We start from the raw sequence: 21,653 nt of genomic DNA, 5'->3' as shown, positions 1-21,653 counted from the left end.
CTTAGTCACGGGCACGGAGAGAACCACTCAACCTCAGCAGCAGGCTTCTGGAGCTAAGTCAGAGAGAGGTCATGCCTTCAGGAGGCTGGGCCCAGGGACAAACCCTGGGAACTTCCATACGGGAGAGCTAAGGGAAGGGTGAAGGGGCAGAGCTTGGCACGCTGCTGGAATACGCAGTGGCACTCGCGGGTGCCAGGGAAGGGCAAGGCCCACCCGGAGGAGCCGCCTCCAGCAGTCAGGCGCCTGGGCTGGCAGCTCCCACACGACCTCCTTCTCTGGAGGGCTCAGCCCCATTACGTGCGGCTGCCTCCCCTCCCAGCCACACAGTCCCTGACACTTAAAAAAGGGGCGAAATGTTTTAAATGTAGGTCACTCCCGAGACAGACAATCCGGCCAGGCTTGTGAATGTCAGAGCTCTTCTGAGCTGGAGCTGAGGTTCAAGTCCTGATTTGACTCCAAAGTACGTGCTCCTCCCCATGAGGCTGCCCTCGCGTCCGCACACATGCTATCGAGCTGTTCTGGTCGGGACACAGGCCACCTTGCCCCATCTTTTCTCATTCACCCCCAGCTTCCTCGGTGGAAAAACCTCATGGCTCCCCACTTTTCCGGCTAAGAGTGCAGGCTTGGCCGAACCTGGCTCCTGCCCCTGCCCCGCCCCTGCAGACACTCCCGGGACAGAGGAGAGGAAAAGGAACACCTGCTCCCGCACCTGGGTCTGAATTGGGGGTTCAGCTGGAAGAGCGGGTGTCATGAGGGAGGTCGAGGCTGCAGTCAGAGCAGGGACCACAGCGGCACGCTAGGCTGCTTCCTGGACCGCAAACCCACCCGCTATGTCAAGTTTGGGCTTCTGTTCAGAGGGTGGGCAAGGAAGCGAGATGGGCCCAGCACAAGCCAACGCCTGCTCTGGAAGACTGGACCCACGTCTGCACGCCTAGAGTTGCGGGGCCCCCCAGTCCAAGGCCACTGGTGTGGTCTCTGGTCCGCAGGAAGCCACCTGTGGAGCTGGCTGTGCGGCCCAGGCCTCAGCAATCCGTCCCAGGTACAGATGGCTCTGGAGCCTCAAAGTCTTTCCATTAACAAAACCAAGCAGGAGCCCAGCTGGCTGTGGCGCCTCCTCGCCTCCTCGCCCAGGCAGTTGGCAGGAACTGCAAGTCTTTGGCTGCCCTGCCTGCGGGACCCCCTCTGGCCTTGGACACAGCTGGCTGCACCAGGCAGGACAGCGGAGTTCGCTGCTCAGAGCTGAGGACTGGAGCCAGCTCCCCCTCAGCCCTGTCCTTTGGGCAAAGGGAAAATCGGTCCTCTTGCCGGCAGAGGCTGGAGGGCTCCCTGCAGAGCAGAGCCACGGCTGTCCCCAAGGCCCAGAGGGGACATTCCAGAGACTCCCTCTGTGCAGATGTGTTCCATGTCCGTGCGTTCAATCATCACATTCTCTGGGCACTACCAACCTCTTCAGAAGCTGAGCCTGAGAGGGGAGCTGTGCCCAGTGGCTACCCGGGTCTGTGACGGGCACAGCCAGGATTCAGACTTGTCTCCAGGCCTGGGCTCTGCCCCGGACAGAAGACACCAGGGGGGACCCCTTGGAGGGCAAGACAGTGGCTGTGTGAGTCTGTGGGAGACATTTCTGCTTTTTCTATTTTTCAAACTTTCTGCGATGTAAACATTGTTCTTGTACTACTTTCATAATTTAACAGTTTACAGAATCATATTTTGAGAACTCTGCTATAAAACATAGGGATTTGGTTATCTACAAAAACAAAACTGGGGAGTTAGGGTTTCAAGAGACTAGGATGTTTAATTCCTTCCACCTTACTTTAGCACTGTGGTTACATCATTCTTACAATAACTTACAATGTAAAAGGAAAATGAGTGTCACAGTCCTGACCAATGTCATAGGCCTTCCTCGGGCTTCCTCTCCCTGGCGGAACGCGGCGTGGAAGGACAGCTCTCCTGCCTGCACGCGGTGCCCACAGGCGGCTCCTCCCCCTCAGGGGCCAGGAACACGTCCTGGGGAGGCAGCACCCCTGCTGTGGGCTGAAGCCCCTGGGCGAACGTGAATGCAACCCCATCTAGTCTGTAATGAAATGTCACGCAAACATCGGGGAAAGTATAAAAAGCTACCTGCGAGCTACCTTAACACTGTTGTGGAGCACGTTTTCACTCGAGGTACCGTTTGTGGAGCTGAGCTCTGCACCTGAAACCTGCCCTCCTGACCCCTGTGGGTCCTGGGGTCACTGCCTCACACCAACGGGGGGGACACGCTCCAAGAAGGCGGGAAGCAGAGGCCTGGCTTTCACTGCTGCTTCCCCAGGCGGCTCCAACTACGATGACCCAGGGTCACCGCTTCCTGATCCACTCAGGTCTGGCAGAGAGGGCGGGAGGGGGCGGGAGAGGGCAGAGAGGGCGGGAGAGGGCAGGGGAGGGCAGAGCGCGCCCAGATCCAGGGAGCTGATACGGACAGAGGCCACTGCAGAGGCACTGCCATACCTTTCCTGTCTGTCTCAGTCGCGTGGACCAGCAGGATGTCCCCGGATCCTCCCCGGACGTCGGGCCCGTCGTCACCCTGCAAGGACAGCGCAGCCGGAGAAGCCCGTTTCAGAGCCACGGCAGGGATGGCACGACGACGATGCTGTGCCAGAGACCGCAGGTCCCTTTCCCTCCGCTCTCCCTCAGCCGGGACCAGTGTGGCCAGGCACGCCCACCCCCCTCCCTGCTCCACTGGGAGACAAGCACAGAGTGGGACTCATCTGGGAGGTGGATGGCCCCGAGGCTGCCCAGACACCGTCGGCCTGGGGCACATTGCTCTGAGACACACCTGGGTCCGGGGACATGGCACCGTTTGACCCGTCCCTGTTCACCAACCCATGGGTCAGGGAGGCGAGGAGGGCGGTTCTCACACACGGGGGGACAGTGGACCCCAGGGGGGGCAGACAGGACCGTCCCAGCCTCTCCCAGGAAAAGTGAGGCAGCGGGACTCTTTCGAGCTGCTCATGCGCCCAGCGCGGCAGCGAGCTGCCCTAAATCTGTATCTGCTCCCAGGTGGGAGATGTCACTTGTCATGTCACGGGTTCTTCTGGGGAGCCCTTCATAGAAGAGTGGACAGTGTCACAAAGGAATTATGTTACACCTGACACTGCTTCTAGGACCGACGCCTGTGACTGACGCCTGCCAGTTAAGGAAACAGCCTTATTTCCAGGTGAGCACGCCGAGGCCTTAACTTATTCACCTGGCCTGGAGCCAAAGAGAGCTGCCACCAGGGTCCGGCCGCCCTTGCTGTGACAGGAGCACAACCTCGCTCACGGGCTCCCCAGTCGATCTTGCAGACGCACATGCCCCCCGGGTTTCACTCTTGCTCCTGGGCTCGTGTCCTCAATGTGCCTGGGATTTCCCGCTAAGCGTGGAGGTGATTATGCCCATGACCTGACTGTTCAGAAGAAATTTCTGGGAAGGGTCATGAACCAGCACCTCTCCTGTAGAGGAGCCCGTTGTCCACGCCCCCGTCAGCCCTACCTGCCTGGCCGGCTCAGCCCGCCCGCCCGCAGTGTGCAAAGGGCAGGATCCGCCCTCCACGTGTCTGTGCATCTGTGCTGCGTCGAGTAGGAGCCCAGGATCGTGGTTACACCCTCAGGGCGGGCCATGTTATTGCCATTCCTCAGCGTCTCCAGCACCGCAGGGCAGAGGGGAGACACAATCCTCTCTCAGGGTAGCTCCCCTGGATTTGACAGGCTTGAGGACTGTTTTTGCCAATAAGCTCTCCTGACAAGTCAGGATGGAGGCAGTCTGAGACCCCAACAGCTGTGTCTCGCCTGCTGGAACTGGTGGGTCATTCTATCAATAACACGAGGGCGCACCCACCACAGCCCTGTGCTGAGCACCTTACATGGACTTCGTTCTCACAACCATCCACCTGGGGCTCAGAGGTGACCTCTAACCGGCCCAAGATCACTGGCCAGATGTTCAGAGAAGGGACGGCACTTTCTCCTGTTACTCATCCATCTGCCCAGGACCTGGTGGCACCCACGGTGGCTGGGGCGCTAAGCCAGGATGGAAGAGGTGCACGGAGCCCACATCCCAGCAGCCACCTGGAGGGGCAGCACCTCACTTGGGCCCTTCTATTTGGTACACCTCCGGTTCCATTCTCCTCGAAGCCCCTCACCCTCGTCACCGGCCAGACTCTGCACCAAGGCCTGCGAGGTACCCACCTCTTGCTTGAGCGTCAGCCTCGCCATGATTTCACTGTGGTCGATGAGGGACAGTTCGTCCACTTCCTCCTCCGACTGAGCCGATTCGGGACCATCTGGTGACTTCAGGGCCCTGCGGGACAAGTGGTTTGTGCTGCAAGTGCCACAGGCCCTGGCTCCATGAGGTCAGGTGAAGCCGTGCAGCCCTGGCCGTGGGAACCACCCTGGGCAAGCCCTGATCACAGCTACAGTGGCAGCCAGACCTGCTGCCTGCCGCCCTCAGGAGCCAGGCGACTGTGGGGCATTTCTGCTCTCCCTGGATGATCCAGCTGCAAACAGAAGGGCTAAGCAAGGGGATGGAGAAGGTTCCACTGATCTATTTCCCTCAGCGCTGGTCTCAGTTACTCCCTGTCAAGGCCACCGTGTGCGGTCAGTGCTCAAGGAGAGAAACAGCAAGTGGCCAGGCAGGATGGGCGAGAGTTCGCGTGACCTTAGTGCCATTGCCCACGTCGCTGCCGAGGGCCATTACTGAGCAGAAGCGTGAACTGGCAGACCTGCCCTTGTCCTGGGGCGCTGGGTCTAGCAGGAGACACAGACATTAAAACAGGCAGGGTCGCCTGGCCAGCGTAGCTCAGTAGAGCATCGACCTATGAACGAGGAAGTCATGGTTTGATTCCTGGTCAGGACACATGCCCGAGTTTTGGGCTCGATTCCCAGCAGGAGGAAGCCAGTCAATGATTCTCTCCCATCATTGATGTTTCTCTCTCTCTTTCCCTCTCCTTTCCTCTCTGAAATCAATAAAATATATATTTAAAAAAGAAACAAAAAACAAGCAGGGTCCCAGCCTAGTCTCAAGGGCAGGGAAAGCCCCTGAGGATGGGGCAGACAAGCCGAGACTGAAGAGCTGAGCAGGAGTGGGCCAGTGAAGGGGGAGGAGAGACCCCCCAACAGGGGAGCAGTGGGTGGCTGGGAGGCATTTGGGGGACATGGGCGCTGGGTCTATAGATGCCTTACTTTCCCTGAGTTTTCTCCCATATTCCCAATTTATACTTAGGGTTCTCAGGATGGATCCTGTGGGCACTGGCTGCCCTTGTGGTCACAGGCCACATTTTTAACCCTAAGTGTCTAAGACAGAAGCCTGTGCCAACACGGATGGGCCAGAGCACAACTGCATGGTCCCGGGAAGAACCCTGTCCCGCCTCTCTGTCAAGGTAGCCTGTGGGTGGCTTTTATGGAAAGAGGACAACATCCCAACAATGTTTCTAACCAGTAAGTGTGCCCACCCTCTGCTTCCTTTCCAAGGCCATTGGGACTCTGAGAAACAGCACCTTCAGGCCCCACGAGCTCGATGGAACCCACGAGGGGCTGTCGTGTGGCACAGGCACACTTTGCCACTAGGTGTGAAGCTAGAAGACCCGCCACCCTTACTCAACACCCGGGGACCCTAGCCAGCAGGTGAATCAGACTCTTTGTGGACACAGAACAGTGGCTGAGAGCAGGCTGTCCGCCTGCCAGCTAATCGTTTTCTTCGGTCTCTTGCTATTTTTACCACCTTTTCAACCATTTGTGCTTGGGCCTGACAATGACATTGGGTATGGCCTAGCTTTACACCCAGGACCCCCGAGACAGCTGAACCTTGGCCTAAAGAGAGAGGAAAAGCTTGAATACAGGGGTGGGCAAAAGTAGGATTACAGTTGTTTGTATGGAAACTAATACAATCTATAATAATAAAAGTGTAATATGCAAATTGACCGAACGGCAGAACAGCGGACTGTCCGGACAAAGCCAGGGCTGCAAGGGCAGAGGCAGCCAGGGCTGCAAGGGCAGAGGCAGCCGGGGCTGCGAGGGCCGAGGCAGCCACGACTGCAAAGGCCTACTCTTGCATGAATTTCATATATCACGCCTCCAGTCTATATAATAAAAGCCTAAGCGACTGTTATGGCGGAATGATCAGAACGACCGGTCACTATGATGCACACTGACCACCAGGGGGCAGACGCTCAACACAGGAGCTACCCCCTGGTGGTCAGTGTGCTCCCACAGGGGGAGTGCTGCTCAGCCAGAAGCTGGACTCATGGCTGGCGAGTGCAGCAGTGGTGGTGGAAGCCTCTCACGCTTCCGTGGAAGTGCTAAGGAGCAATAAGCCAAGTGCTAAGGAGCAGCGAGCAGGCAGGCGGTAAGGAATGAGGTGTCCCAGACTGCGAGCAGGATGTCCGCCTGCCAGCTTAGGCCCGTTCCCTGGGGATAGCGGGCCTGAGCCAGCAGGCGGACATTCCCCCAAGGGGTCCCGGACTGTGAGAGGGTGCAGGCTGGGCTGAGGGATGCCCGCCCCCCGTGCATGAATTTTGTGCACCAGGCCTCTAGTAATTAAATAACAATACAAGAATAAATTGTGTTTCATGTACTCATAACTGTAAACCTCCTTTTGCCCACCTTGTGCATGGAACATTCCACAGAGGTGCCATCATGAAGCTGCGGGTGCACGCCCTGCTCAGTATACCCTGTAAGAGCACACTAGAGAAATCTCCTACTGGTTCAGACCTGGTCAGGCCTGCCTTACGCTAACACTGAAATGCTACAAGAGGTGAAAGGGACACACAACTAAATGCAACGATGACGCCTGACTGATCTTGGTTCCAAAAAAATAAGCCGTACAAGACATTTAGGGAGAATCAGGGACCTGTCAGGTAGTGTGCTGATATGAGGAAGTGTATTATTTTCTTAGGTGTGACATGGTACTGTCATCAGGTAGGCATTTAAAATTTTTGGGAGGCATGCGGAGTATTTAGGAGCTGAGAGTCGCTCTGTAACTTACTTTCAAATGGTTTAAGAATACACTATATACAGTGCATCTATAAAAAGTAAAAACTTTGGGGGATGTTTTTCACTCCCTCACTGCACCTGAACTTGGATGAGGTCGAGGACGTTGCCTAGGACCCAAAAGCCCGCCACGGCAGTCAGTAAGGTGGATAATGGTGTGCAGGTGACCAACAAGTAATGGCCGACTGCAGGACAGAATGAAGGCCTTCACGGTGGGTTATTTGTGATTTTTCCTGCACTTTTCTGTACTTTCATGCTTTCTACCCTGAGCATGTAAAAGTGAGAGTCTCAAAAAAAGAAAGAATGTGGACATAGAGCCTCCTGCCAGCAGACTCCGGGCCCCCGCAATCACTCCCTACCTTTCTCCGTCTCTGCTTTCCTTCCCGGGGGCATTGCCGACCGAGGAGGGATCTCTGGGATGTCCATCTCTCACAGCTGGCGATTCCTGAAAAGAGAAGCCAGTGCTGGGTTTGACAGGTGCCCACGCGGGGCTGATCTGCTTCCCAGCATTCCTGCCTGCAGGTGGCTTTAGAGTGTAGGTTCCTAGGGAGGGTCCAAGATGTGAGCCAGCTGCCCATGAACGCGGCTCATTGCACAGACATCACAGGGCCTCTCAACTAGCATCTTGCCTCTGGGACAGTGCAGGTGCCACTGCTTACAACACATGCCAGCTGCCAACCGAGATGAAGCCATCCCAACCGCCTTGTGGGAGAAAGGATGTCACAGTCGATACTACTCAGCAAAGCTCAGCCAGGCACTGCTGCCACACCGAGGCCCTGTCCCTTAGCTCGTGTCATCTTGCCCATCCACACACACACACAGATGAAGGGCCTTGCCCAAGACCACACAGCTAGAAGGCTGCAGCGACTCAAACCCAGGGCTCTCTACCTCCCAAACCTGTGTCCTTAGCCACTTGCCACTTAGCAGAGCTTCTCGGACCTGGCTAAAGACCGTCCCCAAGACCGAGTACTCAATGGCCTCCCAGGGTCTAGCTGCTCCCGTGTACGAGTGGCAGCCCTCCTCCAGCAGCCTCATTTCTTCCTGGGAACCTGCCCACCCGCCCAGCGACAACACGGCACTTGGCATCCCTGGTCTGCCACCAAGGCCAGCACAGAACGGCAGCAAGAACCTGTGGGACATCGTCATTGAGCGGGTTCCAGTAAAAGTGGTCAGCATGGAGCATGCACCAGGTGGGGGGCGGGCTCTGGAGGGCCAGCCCAGAATGATGCCAGGGGCGGGGGGTGGGGCACTGGAGGCCATAGGTGAGATGAGAACTCCAGGGGAGAAATAGCTAAGCTCCCACACACAGGGGCCAATCCCACTGCACTGAAAATCCCACAATACTCTAGGGCAGTGGTTCTCAACCTTCTGGCCCTTTAAATACAGTTCCTCATGTTGTGACCCAACCATAAAATTATTTTCGTTGCTACTTCCTAACTGTAATGTTGCTACTGTTATGAATCATAATGTAAATATCTGATATGCAGGATGGTCTTAGGCGACCCCTGTGAAAGGGTCGTTCAACCGCCAAAGGGGTCACGACCCACAGGTTGAGAACCAGTGATCTAGGGACTTGCTAACACTAAGCAGGGCAACCTGTGCGGACATCTAGGACCCTGTGGGGATCCCCTTGGGGAGAGTTATTTTTGAGGCTTTTGAACTTGCTCATGTTTTGCTGCAGCAAAACCTGGAAGCTGACTCCCCGACGGAACTGTTGAGCCTGGTCGACGGGAGCGGGGACAGCGGTAGAACATGGCCGTGTCAGGTGGTCCTCAGGAGGGAGGCGCGCAGAGGCACAGCAGGGCTCCCTGCTAGACTCACCGCTGCCGGGGGAGCAGCTGGCAAAGGGGTGAAGGGGGTGCTGGGTGACAGTGTGGAAGGCTCCGTGTGGGGAGAGAGCCTCCCTGTGGGAGAGGGATGGAGGGTGGGCCTCAACACTAGAAGATGGGACTGAAGGAAGTCCCAAGAGCACACGGACGTGGCCAGGCCATCAGCAGGCGGCCCCACAGATTCCAGAAGACCCACCAGCTCGGTTCGAGGAGTGCCACATGCACGGAAGCGGAAGCCACGGGAAGACCTACACAGAAGCCACGTCCTCTCCCACGGGGCCCGGCCTGCTGATGACCAAGAGGCACAGCCAGACAGAAGCTGGGCCAAGTCCTGCCAGGCGGCCGCATGCACAAGGCAGCCCGAGGCTACTTACTCCTCGAGAGTGAGCCAGCTCCGCGCTGCTCTGGCCAGAGGAGTACAGACTGACGTATTCACCCCCACCAGCCTCCTCACTGGCGTTTTCACTCTGGGGAGAAGGACGAGAGGAAAGCACATGTGACGGCCTCCAGCCGGCCTCGGGCCCAGCGGGCAGCCTGCGGGAGCCCAGCCGGGACCTCCTTCCACGGGAGAGGAGACGGTGGCCGCGTGCACGCAGGTCAGAGCAAAGCTGCCTGGCCACCTCATGCTGGTGTCCACGGGACACACGCCTCCTGCGGGATCTTCTCCCAAGAGGCCCGGGCCATTCACTGCCCTCAGAGGCGCACCTCCCCACTCTGCCGTGGTGGGGACAGCAGGGTCCCCAGCGTGGGGGAGGAATAATGGAGGGAAAGAGGCAGCCGTGAAGATGCCCTGCCTGCCTGCCCGGAGGAAGGTCACATCCCGTGGCCAGCGCAGGAGAGCAGGCCCTGCACTCAGACCGCACACAGCCAGAGGCACGCACGTCTGTGATCTCTGCGCCTTCCTCTAACCATCAGTCAAACAGAAAACGAGCCACGTCCTCTACCTCGTGCTCACTATCACGGACCGCCTCTCAGTGGCCGCAGCCCCACGTGCGGAAACTCAGAGCCCCGGTGTCGGGATCTCTGTAGGAGGCTGCCCGCCTCGGGACCTGCACTAGCCGTGCTGCCCACACCTGACCGCGAGCGGAGGAGGTTTCCTGAGCAGCGACACCGCTTTCTCACACACGCAGCCCGCACGGGTGTGCGGAGTTCTCACCGAAGGCGTCTGGGGCGAGGCAGGGAGAGAGGTTTCGGAAGGAAGGCAGACAGTGCTCCCATGAAAGGTGCTCTCCTGAGAAGACGGAGGAGGCCCGTCCGCGGCGCTGGGAGGCAGAGTGGCCTCGGCGGGCCGCGCTAAGTCCGAGCTCTGAGACTGGTGGACAGGTGGGAAGTGTGGAGAGGAAGAGGAGGTAGACGGGAGGAAAGGTTGTGCGGAAGCTTGGCTGTGAGGCACGAAATCCTGGGAGTAGGACCTAAACACAGATTTATACTAGAGAATCCAAGGGAAAACAAACACAAACGAGGAGATGGGAAGAAGAAAACAGACAAGAGAGAAAGTCATTAGATTAACTCAGCGGAGCTGACAGGCTGCTCACAGTAATTCCGTGGAGGCCCCGGACCAGGCCCAACCAGCCCCGGGTCCTCTGGCCTAGTACCGCCCCCCCCGCCAACCCCCTTCCCCCTTGGGCATCCTCCCATGAGAGGCCTGGAGGCTGACCAGCGCTGTCCTCAGGGTCTCCATGGCAGGACGCCCCAAGGACAGCAGGTCCCGCTCTGTAAGGCGGTCACGTCCTCTGCTGTCACTCTCCCAACTGATGTCTCCGGTCCTTCAGGAACCTGGTGGCTAAGCTCAACATCACGGTCAGATACCGGGTCATACTGACTCATGTTGAACCTTTTGGGTAAGTAAACCTCTTTGGACTTATCCCTTGAAAGTCAAATACTACCGCACCCCAGCCCAGGGGCTCTCGCGCTGATGGCTGTGGAGCCTGAGTGGCCACAGCGCGCTCAAGAAGTTCCAGAGAGCCCTGGCCGGCTAGTGCAGTGGGTCAGAGGGTCGTCCTGATACACCAAGGTTGTGGGTTTGATCCCCGGTCAGGGCACATACAAGAATCAACCAATGAATGCATCAATAAGTGGGACAACAAGTTGACCGATCTCTCTAAAATCAATTAAAAAAAAAAAAGGCTCCAGAGAGAGGCTGGCCCTTCTGTCACATGAAGATACAGTGAAAAGTCTGGGGCCTGGAGGGTCCTCACCGACCATGCTGGCACCCTGATCTTGGACTTTCAGCTCCCAAACTGTGAGAACACATTTCTGTTGCTGACAAGCCACCCAGTCTGTGGTGTTTTGTTAACAAATAGCAGCCGGAAGGACCGAGACAAAAAGGCCAGCTCTTGCTAGAGTCCTGACACTGTCCTTCCTGACCCCACCCCTGCAAGCTCACTGAGCAATGATCACTGAGCAGGCCCTGCCACACGAGCTCGACTTACATGACAGTTACTGTGTGATCACAACGCATCACGCTTCCTAACTGATCATGTGGCCTGTTACACAGGTCTCATGTGACAAGCTCAGGGTGGCGGCTCGGAGGGCACACTTTCAAGCCACATGCACCTGGGATGAAACAATGGCACTTCTGCCACAGGCTCTGTGTGGATTTAATGGTGACGCCCTGTGAGTGCTGAGCTCGGCCTGGCCTGTGACAAGCACCCGATCCACGTCACTGTCCTCCCTTGCCCTCCCAATGCCAACCTGGGAACCACTGCACACAGCAGAGCTGAGGCATGTAACAGGGCCAAGCAGATGTACTGGATGGAGGAAGACTTAGGGATTGCTTCTCACGTTATTCCTGGAGCGCTGGAACACTGCCTGACTCCACAGTGTCTCAATTTTGGGTGGAGGGTAGCAGACAAGCATCAGGCGCTGCCCAGGTGCAGGCCCACAGAGGGAGCTGGGGAAGGAGGCTCCGGCCGCACCAGGGCGGGCACTGCAGGGGAGGGACAGCCACCAAGGAGAAAGGGGGGAGGTTCGCATCTCCAGGACTAAGTGCCCACCCTCCTGCCCTCCTTCCCTCTGTCCCTCCCTCCTTCCCTCGGGCTCCTGCGCAGCTCTGGTATTCAAGCTATGCAGTCCTGTTAGGACAGGAGCCAAGCTGGAGGAGTACCTTCTGGGGGCGGAGAGCTGCAAGGGGCTGCTCTCTAATCACCAGAAAGCTCAGGCCTCTCCAGGGGCTCTGCAGACATGAGGGCCACGTCGGGGCTCATCATCAGACCATTTTCAACAAGCCTGGTCTCTCCGGCCTCGCCGGAGTATTTCCAGGCCCTGCACGATCCTATTTACTCATGCGAGCAGGGAGAGAGGCGGAGCTGGCCGCTGGACAGAAACACCACTTCAGCAGAGCCCCAAGTTTATTTTAGGGTCTGGCTGGTGCCCGGCCTTGCCTCTGACGGGACGGCTGCCTCTCCACAGCAGCTTTATTTATAGCCGCGCAGACTGGCGGGGCTGAGGGTCTAAAACAGAGGTGGCTGCCTTCTGGACCGGAGGTTTCTGCAGAGCTAGAGCGCCAGAGCCAGTTCTTGGGAAGGAGCGCCGTTAGGAGAGGGGGCACCATCTCCCCCCCCATCACACAGTCCCTCAAAGGGCCACATGGACTATCTCATGATGATGATGACAGCTCCTCTTGCTGAATGCTCCCTGGTGGTCAGATGGGTGCCCAAGGTTCTGCATGAACCATCTCACTTAAACTACATGAAGTGCGGTCTGGTCCCGACGACAAAGAGGAAGAAGCAGGCGGCAGGGAAGGCCACACCCCTGTACCACATGGCTCCACAGGCAGCAGGATAGGCCACACCCCTGTACCACATGGCTCCACAGGCGGCAGGAAGGCCACACACCTGTACCACACGGCTCCACAGGCAGGAAGGCCGCCACACACCTGTACCACACGGCTCCACAGGCGGCAGGAAGGCCACACACCTGTACCACACGGCTCCACAGGCGGCAGGAAGGCCACACACCTGTACCACACGGCTCCACAGGCGGCAGGAAGGCCACACACCTGTACCACACGGCTCCACAGGCGGCAGGAAGGCCACACACCTGTACCACACGGCTCCACAGGCGGCAGGAAGGCCACACACCTGTACCACACGGCTCCACAGGCGGCAGGAAGGCCACACACCTGTACCACACGGCTCCACAGGCGGCAGGAAGGCCACACACCTGTACCACACGGCTCCACAGGCGGCAGGAAGGCCACACACCTGTACCACACGGCTCCACAGGCGGCAGGAAGGCCACACACCTGTACCACACGGCTCCACAGGCGGCAGGAAGGCCACACACCTGTACCACACGGCTCCACAGGCGGCAGGAAGGCCACACACCTGTACCACACGGCTCAGCTCCTGGGCGATGTGCGGGGATGGCTCACACTCAGCGAGTGTCCTGAGCACATGACAGTCCCTGACTGCCAGCCACAGCCCTGCAGGACCAGCCTCCTAACCACGCGAGCTCTCCTGGCTGAGTTTCTGTGATGACCAGCGTGCCAAGGCAGTGAGCCTGGCTGGATGGACTACAAAGCCAGGATGCAGAGATCTGCCCTCAGGAGACCCCAGAACCACACCCACCCTGGAAAACACACACCTGGGGGGACCAAGGGCTCTGAGTGTAAGGGATGACAACCTTGCATGTTAGCATGTGGCCACTCACAGCCTAAAGTCACCGAAGCTGGCCGGGTACCAGTTTTCCTGGACACTTGCTTTCCATTCAAGTCCTGGAGTGAAAAATGACCAGGGAGGCGCCCTGTGTTGTGCTGGCAAGAAAGCAGATCTTTCAATGGAAAACCCTGATCCCCCAACATGCCATGCCACTGAGTTCCTCTGAACACAAGGAAGACTGAGGGCGTCCGAGAAGGCCGGGGTGTGCCAGCAGCTGTGGGCCGGAGCCACAGGCCAGAGGGCCTTGCTTGGAACAGCTGCTCCACAGTGACTTGAGTGCCAAGCTTTAGAGAACTTTCAACCCCACCAATTACAGGAAATGCAATCACTTGCGCGACTGGACTTCCTGTCGTGAAGTGTGCACGGAGATGGCTCATCACTGCATGCTCCTGGCTCAAGCAAGGCTTACGGTGTCAGTGTTTTTGGATGCTACTTAGCAAAACAGACAAGCTGCTGGACAGCTGGTTTTGGGCTCCGATTCTTGCCCACCACTTGTGAGAAAACACACTGGAGGGGAGCTGCTGCAGTGTGGTCTGGGCTTTCTCCCCCGGGACACAGCTCAGCACTGGCCACTGGCTCCGAGCTGCCGCTGCCCATTGCTCCACCGAGTGCCCACACAGTGTGGGCCTAAGTTATTTCCCTCGGAAGGAAGTCCGCTTGCGGCCGTCGCACAACCCCTCCCTGAACTCCAGGGAGGAGACGCCTGCAGAGAGGCACGTGGACCTGGTTCTCAGAGATGGGACGTGATCGCTCCCGTCTAGGTCACCAGGAAGGACCCTTGATGACACTGCTTGTCATCCCAGGAGGTAGGCTGCAGGGAAGAGTGCTGGCTTTGTCTCCTCTCTCCTTCCTGGTCCTGATTAACTCCACATCTGCAAAAGCCATCCCCTGGGTCTGCCCTAGGCCCCGGGGCACTGTCCCAGATGCCCCTGTGTTCATTTATGACAACTCCACTTTCCATAAGGGAAGATGCTGAGGCTGAAGCGAGCACCTGCAGATCCCCTCTGCCCGGCCAAGGAGGCCCTGGTCGGTCCCACTGCCTTCATCTAACAGAGAAAGCCAGCATCAGAATCGTGGTGGGGTTAGAACATACCTTTCTATTTTTAAATAAACTTCTTGGAGTCTATTTTTTAAAACCACTGGAAAATTCTAATGTGGATTTTATAATAAAGGATGAAAGAGGACACAATTCTCTTGCACGGGAGAATTTTAGGTAGTAGGACAGGTAAGAGTAGAGACCTAGTACTTTTCTTCTCATCTGACATAGTATTGCAACCGGAATCACAAGATCTTCCTTGAAAACATTACATTTTGGCCAGTGGTTTCATGGCTAATTGTATTTGTGCAAAAACCTCCAACACACTGGAGGGCGCTCTGCAGTCACTGAAGACTGACCTCAACAGCACCACTCCTTACAGAAAGGTTTACTACCGTTTAAAAAAGGACTTGCATTCATTTCTAGAAATCTGACTGGACTATTTCCCTCAGTTTGGGTTTGAACAGCATGCAGGGGCCCTAACTTCCACTTATTCCTAGAGCTCTATCCAGAGCCTGGAGGGACACACACGCACACGAAGGCCTCTTCTTTCCTTTTGATTTTGAGGCTCCGTTTGTTAAAGCTGGGACAGTGGAGCGAGGAAGGGCTTAGGAGAGAAGCAGCAAGAGGGCCCCGCTGGGCCGCTTTGGCTCACTGAGCAGTCAGAGAAGAGGGGCCTTGGAGACAGGATCAGCGGGTTAGCCCCGGACGAGCTGCCGCTGCCCACTGCTCCCCTGGCTGCAAGTCTCTCGAGGACCCTCAGTTCAGGAGATGCAGCTGAGGGAAGGAAGGTGTGCGCGTGCTCCCAGGAGGGAGGGCACCACCAAGGCCTTCTGATGGTAGCCGATGTGTGGACTTTTCTTCTCACCCAGCCCTCCCAGGTCTCAATATTGAATGCAAATCAGCACTGCGTAAACGTCAACACGATTTCTCACGATGGAGACCTGGAGTCTAACCTTAGCTCTTACTTAAGCTCTGAGCAAATGGCTCGGCTTCTCCATTCTGGCGTCTGCATCTCTGCAATGTGGGCAAGTGTTCCATCACAGAGCGGCAGGAAGGGCCCTGACAGGTCGACAGGCCGCTGGAGAGCATGAGAGTAGAGGCAAGTGTGTGTGGACAGAACCCTTAGGGCTCACGTCCCACATAACCTTTCTGAGGACCGGGGCGGCACCTGGCCAAGCTGTCATGGAGCCACAAGTCCCCTGCAGCACTTGTGTCCGAAGCTGGTCCGAGAGCACTGACCACCCAAAGTGCCTTGAGCATTAACAAAAGAGGCAGGAGTCTAACAGTTGGGCCCCTGGGCTCAGGTGGTCCCTGAGGGTCTCGGAAACCCAGGAGGGGTGCTGGTCTGCATGCACCTCCTTCCCCAAGGCTGTGTCAAGGCTCCCTGTGGGATGGAGCCCAAATCAGACTTCACACGTCAGAGGCACCGTTGGCCACACAAGCAGGCATTGGCAGGAAGGGCGTTAAGGCCCCGGGCGAGCACTCCGAGGAGCCCAGCAGACAGGAACTATTTGTAAAACTCTCGGGCAGCTGGCAGCCAAAGCCTCTTGGGTCAGCGGAGGGAAATGAGGAAGAAGCAGGGTTCCTGGCCACAGCCTGGGCAGTGTGTCTGATTCATGGGAACTGAGGCCGTCATGTAACGAGTCAGCAGTGGCTTGTTCTGATGAGATGCTGGGAAGCAGGGTGATGGGGTCAGGAGAGCCCTGCTGGCCTCCTTGGTCAGGGCTCATGCTTGCGGGTGAAGCAGGTCCTCTGGGTTGGGTCAGCACCACGGAGCACCTGCCACTGCTGCTCCGCGCTGAGCTCTGTACCACGCCTGCAAGCATGTAAAGTCCAGGCCCTAACCTTACAGGACTTACAGTCTTGAGGAAAGCAGCCGGGACTACAACCGAAAGGAAGCAGCCTCTCAGTGTGATAATAAACAGTTGTAACACCTCCCTCTTTACCAAATGCCGGCAGCGCGTCTGGTACTAAGTTACACTCTTCACACGTGTGCTTTCCCTTTAACCCTACAAGGACGATGGCGCTGCCCGGCCCACGCCAGGAGAGGCCCTGTGCTCGGGGGTCCCAGGAAGAGGGAACAGCAATGTGTTTCCAGCGCCCACCTCCATTTAAATCGGTCCATAGAGGTTTATGGTCTATAAATTCCCTTGGCAAAGTGGTTTTCGATGGTTAGAATCTTCTGATTGAAGTGGCAGGTCACTGGGCCAAGGACAGTGTGAGCTGCCTTTAGATCTGACCACGCTGTGTTCCAAGTGGCACCCTTCGGAATCCCACACTAGACTGATGACCAAGGGATGAAGAAAGTCGGGAATAAAGGGCCACTCTGAGCAATGCCGAGCCCTCTGTCTGGGGCTCCTCTTAGAGTGGAGAGGACACGTGAAGAGTGTTCCAGACATTCAGGCCACGCCCACGGCTCCGGAGCCTGGGGCGGGGTGGCCTTCCTTAGCTCATTCCCTGGGCTCCTCTTGGAGCTGGTGCTGAGCACCTCGTATATTTCTGATGCTGATGCCTCAGCCTCCCTCAGACCCAAACTTAGTTAAAACACCCTCCTATTTCCTTTCATGCCATAGCAAACAGTCCAGTGCATTGACAGCCCTGGAACCCCAAACTGCTCAAAAGGGACCTTGTAGATACTCTTAGGATAATCCACACTTACTTTCTGTTCATAGAGGGCAAATACAGTCAAGAGCTGGGATTGTCTGAGGGCCAAGTTTTGCACGATCTGTGAAAGGAGCCTGCCAGAGTGCCTGCTACGGAAACAGAGGGCGTCTGTGCACAGGCCGGGGGGTGGGGGGGGGGGGTGTTCCCTCTCCATGGCAAGTGCAGGAACACGGAGAGCTCTGCGAGCTAGGCCCTGGCACCCAGAGGAAGACTGCACCCCAAGGTCCTCACAACAGGCACTGGACGGTGCCCAGCAATGCAGCCTGGGAACCACCACACTGGGACCCTGAGCTTGGCTAGGTCTCGGAAGGTCCCGGGGGCAACCGCAGTTAGAGGAGAGGGCGGTCCCAGCAGGTTTAGGCGTTTGCCCGCGCTCTCATGTGAGACTCAGAGCAGAGCCAAGACTGGACTCCGAGCCCTAAGCCAAGGGCAGCAGGAAGGACTCCCGAAGCTCACCGTGTGAATCCTCACGCAGGGAGGAGACGGAGGCGGGAGGACGAACAACGCGCAAGGAGCAGCTGACTGCAGGGACCCGAACGTGGCTCCTTCCCTAAGTCTGTCCCCCAGGCCCCCGCCCGCCCCCCAGTTTCACGGGTGCAGACTGAAGGGGAACGGCGGCTGTTCAGGTTTTTGGACAGATGTGGATTCCAGTGAAAGACAACACTATGCTTCCTAAGGAGCCGGTGTCCCTAAGTCTCGGAAGGATACTATTTACAAAAATGGCTGCAAATATCCCCTCTGCCAGCAACTGCCACCAAGAGGCACATCCACTTCCCTATTCCCGGAATCCGGGCTGGCCCTGTGGCTGAACCGAGAGAATGCAGTGGAAGTGGCCGAGTGCCAGGTCTGCGCCAGGTCTTAAGATACCTTCCACGCTTCCATTTGTTCCCTGGGAACCTTGCCAGCTGCCCTGGACAAGCCCAGGCGGGCCTGATGGAGGCTGATGGAAGGTGTGGATGGCGGTCAGCCCAGCTGTCCCAGCTGAGGCTCCAGGGATGCGAGCAAGTCCAGCCAACGTCAGCCTGGGCCAGATCAGTACCATCGCCCTCCCAACCTGTGTTCTCAGCAATGAGAAATGGTCACGGCTGTTTGAAGCCACTACGTTTTGGGGTAGTTTGTTACACAGCAAAAGCTAACTGACACAGCCCTCCAACTCCAACTCTCTCATGCCCTGGCAGAGCCTGCTCTCCTGGGCTTTGCTTCCTTTGTGAGGAATATTCCCGTTTAACAAAAAGGCCAGAACGTCTCTGCAGGCGATGCCTGAGTGATATGGCTGCAAGTGTGGCCGCCACCATTGCCCATCCCCGCACCCCCCTCCCCCATTCACACGGTCCTCGAGCACAGAGACCCATCCCCGCATCCCCTACCCCATCCGGTGCAGGGATCTGCAGAAGGGCAAAGTCCGCGATGAGCAGCGGCACACACGTCGGGAGGGCACTGGCTACAAATGGAAGACCACATCCACCATTTCCGAGTAAAGAGCGGCAGGGAGCACTCACCGAGGGCACGGGCAAGTTGCCGTGCCGGCTGAGAAAGGAGTTAGAGACGGACACACTGATGCCCTGAGTGGCACTGCCGTCCTCGGGGGTGAAGGCCACTTTAGTTTGCTGGACACAGTAGGAGACAGAGGAGAAGGAAGAAGCAGCATAAGAGGCCTGCTGGACAGAGAGAGGGACGAGAGAGAAGATGGGAAGGAGGGAGAAAAGCAGAGAACAGTCAGGCATGTATGCACAAAGGCTAAGTAGGCTGCAACCCCACTCCGCTCGGACATTCTGGAGAGGGAGGCTTCTTGGCTCAGTTTGGGGATCAGAGACCTTCCAAGGCTCCTGGCCCCTCCTTCACTTCCTTCCGATCGATGTAAAGCTAACTTTCACACACTGTGTCTCCTGGAAGTGGGGCGAGGGGGAAGAGAGGCCTACTGCGTTTGAGTCCCTTTTCCCACTTACTCAGGGCCCCCAGCCCTCCTTGGTGGGGTAGACCATGGACTTATTTGTACTTCAGCGGAGTGTAGATCAAGCTGGGCTGCCTGGGTTTGGATCTGGGCCCTGCCATTTAAGGAAGACCTTGGGTATTACTTAAAGTTCCCTGGGCCTCAGGCTTTTCATCTGGAAAGATAGGGATAACACCTTGGAGGGCTATATCCACGTAAACACTTAGAACCATGCCCTCCACAGTGTACGCGTGCCAACAGGCCTGAATACTTATTATTCCCATTTTTGTGAGTAAAGTGGGTAACACTTCCTGAGTCTGCATTTGAGAGAGGGTGTGCCGAGCAGCCTGCAGAGGGCGTCACACATGTGCCTGGGAGCTGTCCCCAACTCTTCTGCTTCTAGCGGTGGGCTATGCGGAAGTCTCTCCGGCTCGCAGCCTCAGGTTACTGGAAGTGGGGTGACGGGCTGGGGGAGGATCATGTGAAACCACACGAAAGCCCCCGTGTGTGGAGGTGCTCTAGTGGAGTCTGCCCAGTTCCCGGACCCTGCCAGGCTCTCTCCGGGCTCCCCTCAGGACGCCCTGCCAGCGAGGCGAGGTTGGGAGCTCTCTGACAGGCAGGCTGGCTCCTAGAGTGCTCATTAGGGGTCTGTCCCCAAACACCCGGAAGCCTGTGGCTCCACGGTACAGAGAAGATGCCCAAGGACAATGATGGGCAGCTGTGGACACTGCAGAGGGGCCGGATTTCAAATCTCAATGAAATTTGGCCCAGACGTTTAAGCAAACATTTAGGTTAGGGTCTCTGGGGCAGTGTTTATGTTCCCGCGGAGAAGGTCCCTTCCTGAAAGATTTTCAGAGCAATTACATTCATATTCTGGCATGTTCAGGCGCTCATGGGATGGGCAGGACAGTAAAGAACTGAGACTCTGAGCACAACCTGTGATCATGGCTAGTTAATGGCAGGATTGGAACCCAGGACTCCCAACTCCAAGCTTGGCCTTTCCTCCAGTAGACAGGCTGTTTCCCAAAATGCTGGCTGTGGTTCTGTCTGGTCTGCCGGAGCCTCCTCAGCTGGGAGGGCTTGGGGACCCCTAGGGCTGGGTGTGGGTTCAAGCCCCAAGCACAGAACTGCCGAGCCCCATGTGGCTGGGAGGAGTGACCCAGGACCTCTGTCCTACAGTTGGCAGCTGCCTCCCAGAAAAGTCAAGGCAGCACCGTCAGGGCCTCTGGCGATGGACAGAGGATGGCCCAGCTGGTCACCCCGGCCCCCTCTTTGTTAAAACACTACCAGACAGGTCAGCAAATGGGCAAAACAGCACGAGACCGCCCTTTGCGGGGTGCTCTTCTGGACAGCGTGGCTGGGCAGGACGCTTGGGTTCTAGTGCCTGACCAGAGTCCGCTTGGCTAGTAAACTGGCAGCTAAGAGAAGGTTAGAGGCACGCAGCAGGCACACCCATGTGCTCTCCTGCCTGGCCGAGCCTACCAGGACAGCCTGCCCGTGCAGAGCTGAGCTCCACGGCCTGCGTGGAGCCTTACACGGTGTTCTTTAGAGGAGGAAGGTGCCATGCCCGACAGCATGGCTCTATTTAAAGCCATCCTGCTCCAATGGGCATCCCTGGCCGGCCTGGGGGGAGGGGCGGGGGGGGGGAGGAGTAAGTCACTGTCTAGTTAGGCCCATTATGTAAATCGGCCACAGATGGCTCTACACAGACCATACCCTGTGCTCTGAGTCCCTCTTTTCTGGGAGTCTATATTGGAGCCAAAGAAGAGAGAAAAAAATGCAAGAGACTGTAGCAGAGAAAGCAACATTCTGAGTTCAAGCCAGTCCCAGCTGCATGGGCTGCTCAGGAAGGAAAGGAACCCCCACCCCCAGGTGGGGAGCAGCAGAGGAGACAGGCTGCACGGGAGCTGCGCAGGGGAAGTGAGAGCCCCACGCGGGAGATGGGGGTTCCACACCAGCCCAGGCCCCTGCCCCGAGGAGGAGGAGGAGGAGGTGCTTCTGGTTCCTGGAGGCCTGTTGCCCTGGCAGCAGGGAGGGGACCTGGGAGGGGCCGCTTACCAGCTGCCGCTGCTTGGGAGGGAGGGCGGGGGGCGGCGCCAGGTCCGGCGGGTCTGCGCTGCTGAAGGAGTCGTTGAAGCCGTACACCTCCATGAGCATCTTGTTCTTCTGCTGGTAGACGTGCTCGTTCTGCGGCGTCTGGTAGAACATGGACGGCTGCGGCTCCGAGTAGTCCTCGAGCAGCTGCATGTAGGCCAGCACTGCGGACAGAGAGCGGCAGTCCTGGTTCTGGCACCGGGGGGCGAGCTGCAGGAGGGCCCCCCTCTCCCAGCAGCGGGGCAGTGAGACCACTCTGTGTGACATGGGGGCACACGCGTGCAAATGCAGCGAGTGGACGCCAAGAGGGAGCCCCCCAGCTGTGGGCTCTGGGCGACAAAGACACGTCAGTGCAGGTTCACTGACGTCACCAACGGGGCGTTCTGGTGGAGAAGGTGACAGTGGACAGGCCGATGGGGCAGGGATCAACGGGAACTC

The 21,653-nt window shown here is 57.6% G+C and overlaps 1 protein-coding gene across 6 annotated transcripts in view; it reads right to left on the bottom strand.

Moving 5' to 3' along the window:
- The window catches only part of RAPGEF1 (Rap guanine nucleotide exchange factor (GEF) 1), a 93,996-nt gene that overhangs the window by 11,095 nt on the left and 61,248 nt on the right, over positions 1–21,653 (bottom strand). For 4 of the 6 annotated variants that reach the window (XM_014529887.1, XM_014529886.1, XM_005882139.2 and 1 more), the window contains 7 exons: positions 21,180–21,379; positions 18,691–18,849; positions 9,984–10,256; positions 9,202–9,294; positions 7,358–7,443; positions 4,200–4,311; positions 2,485–2,560 (listed from right to left, as the gene is read on the bottom strand). In XM_014529887.1, the coding sequence (XP_014385373.1) occupies positions 2,485–2,560; positions 4,200–4,311; positions 7,358–7,443; positions 9,202–9,294; positions 9,984–10,256; positions 18,691–18,849; positions 21,180–21,379 (999 nt within the window). The remainder of the gene's footprint in view (positions 1–2,484; positions 2,561–4,199; positions 4,312–7,357; positions 7,444–9,201; positions 9,295–9,983; positions 10,257–18,690; positions 18,850–21,179; positions 21,380–21,653) is intronic. The other 2 variants (XM_014529885.1, XM_005882138.2) reach the window with 2 other exon arrangements.

This window comes from Myotis brandtii, unplaced genomic scaffold (genome assembly GCF_000412655.1).
Source record: "Myotis brandtii unplaced genomic scaffold, ASM41265v1 scaffold699, whole genome shotgun sequence".
Classification (NCBI taxonomy): domain Eukaryota; kingdom Metazoa; phylum Chordata; class Mammalia; order Chiroptera; family Vespertilionidae; genus Myotis; species Myotis brandtii.
This window is presented reverse-complemented; position numbering and strand designations above follow the sequence as displayed.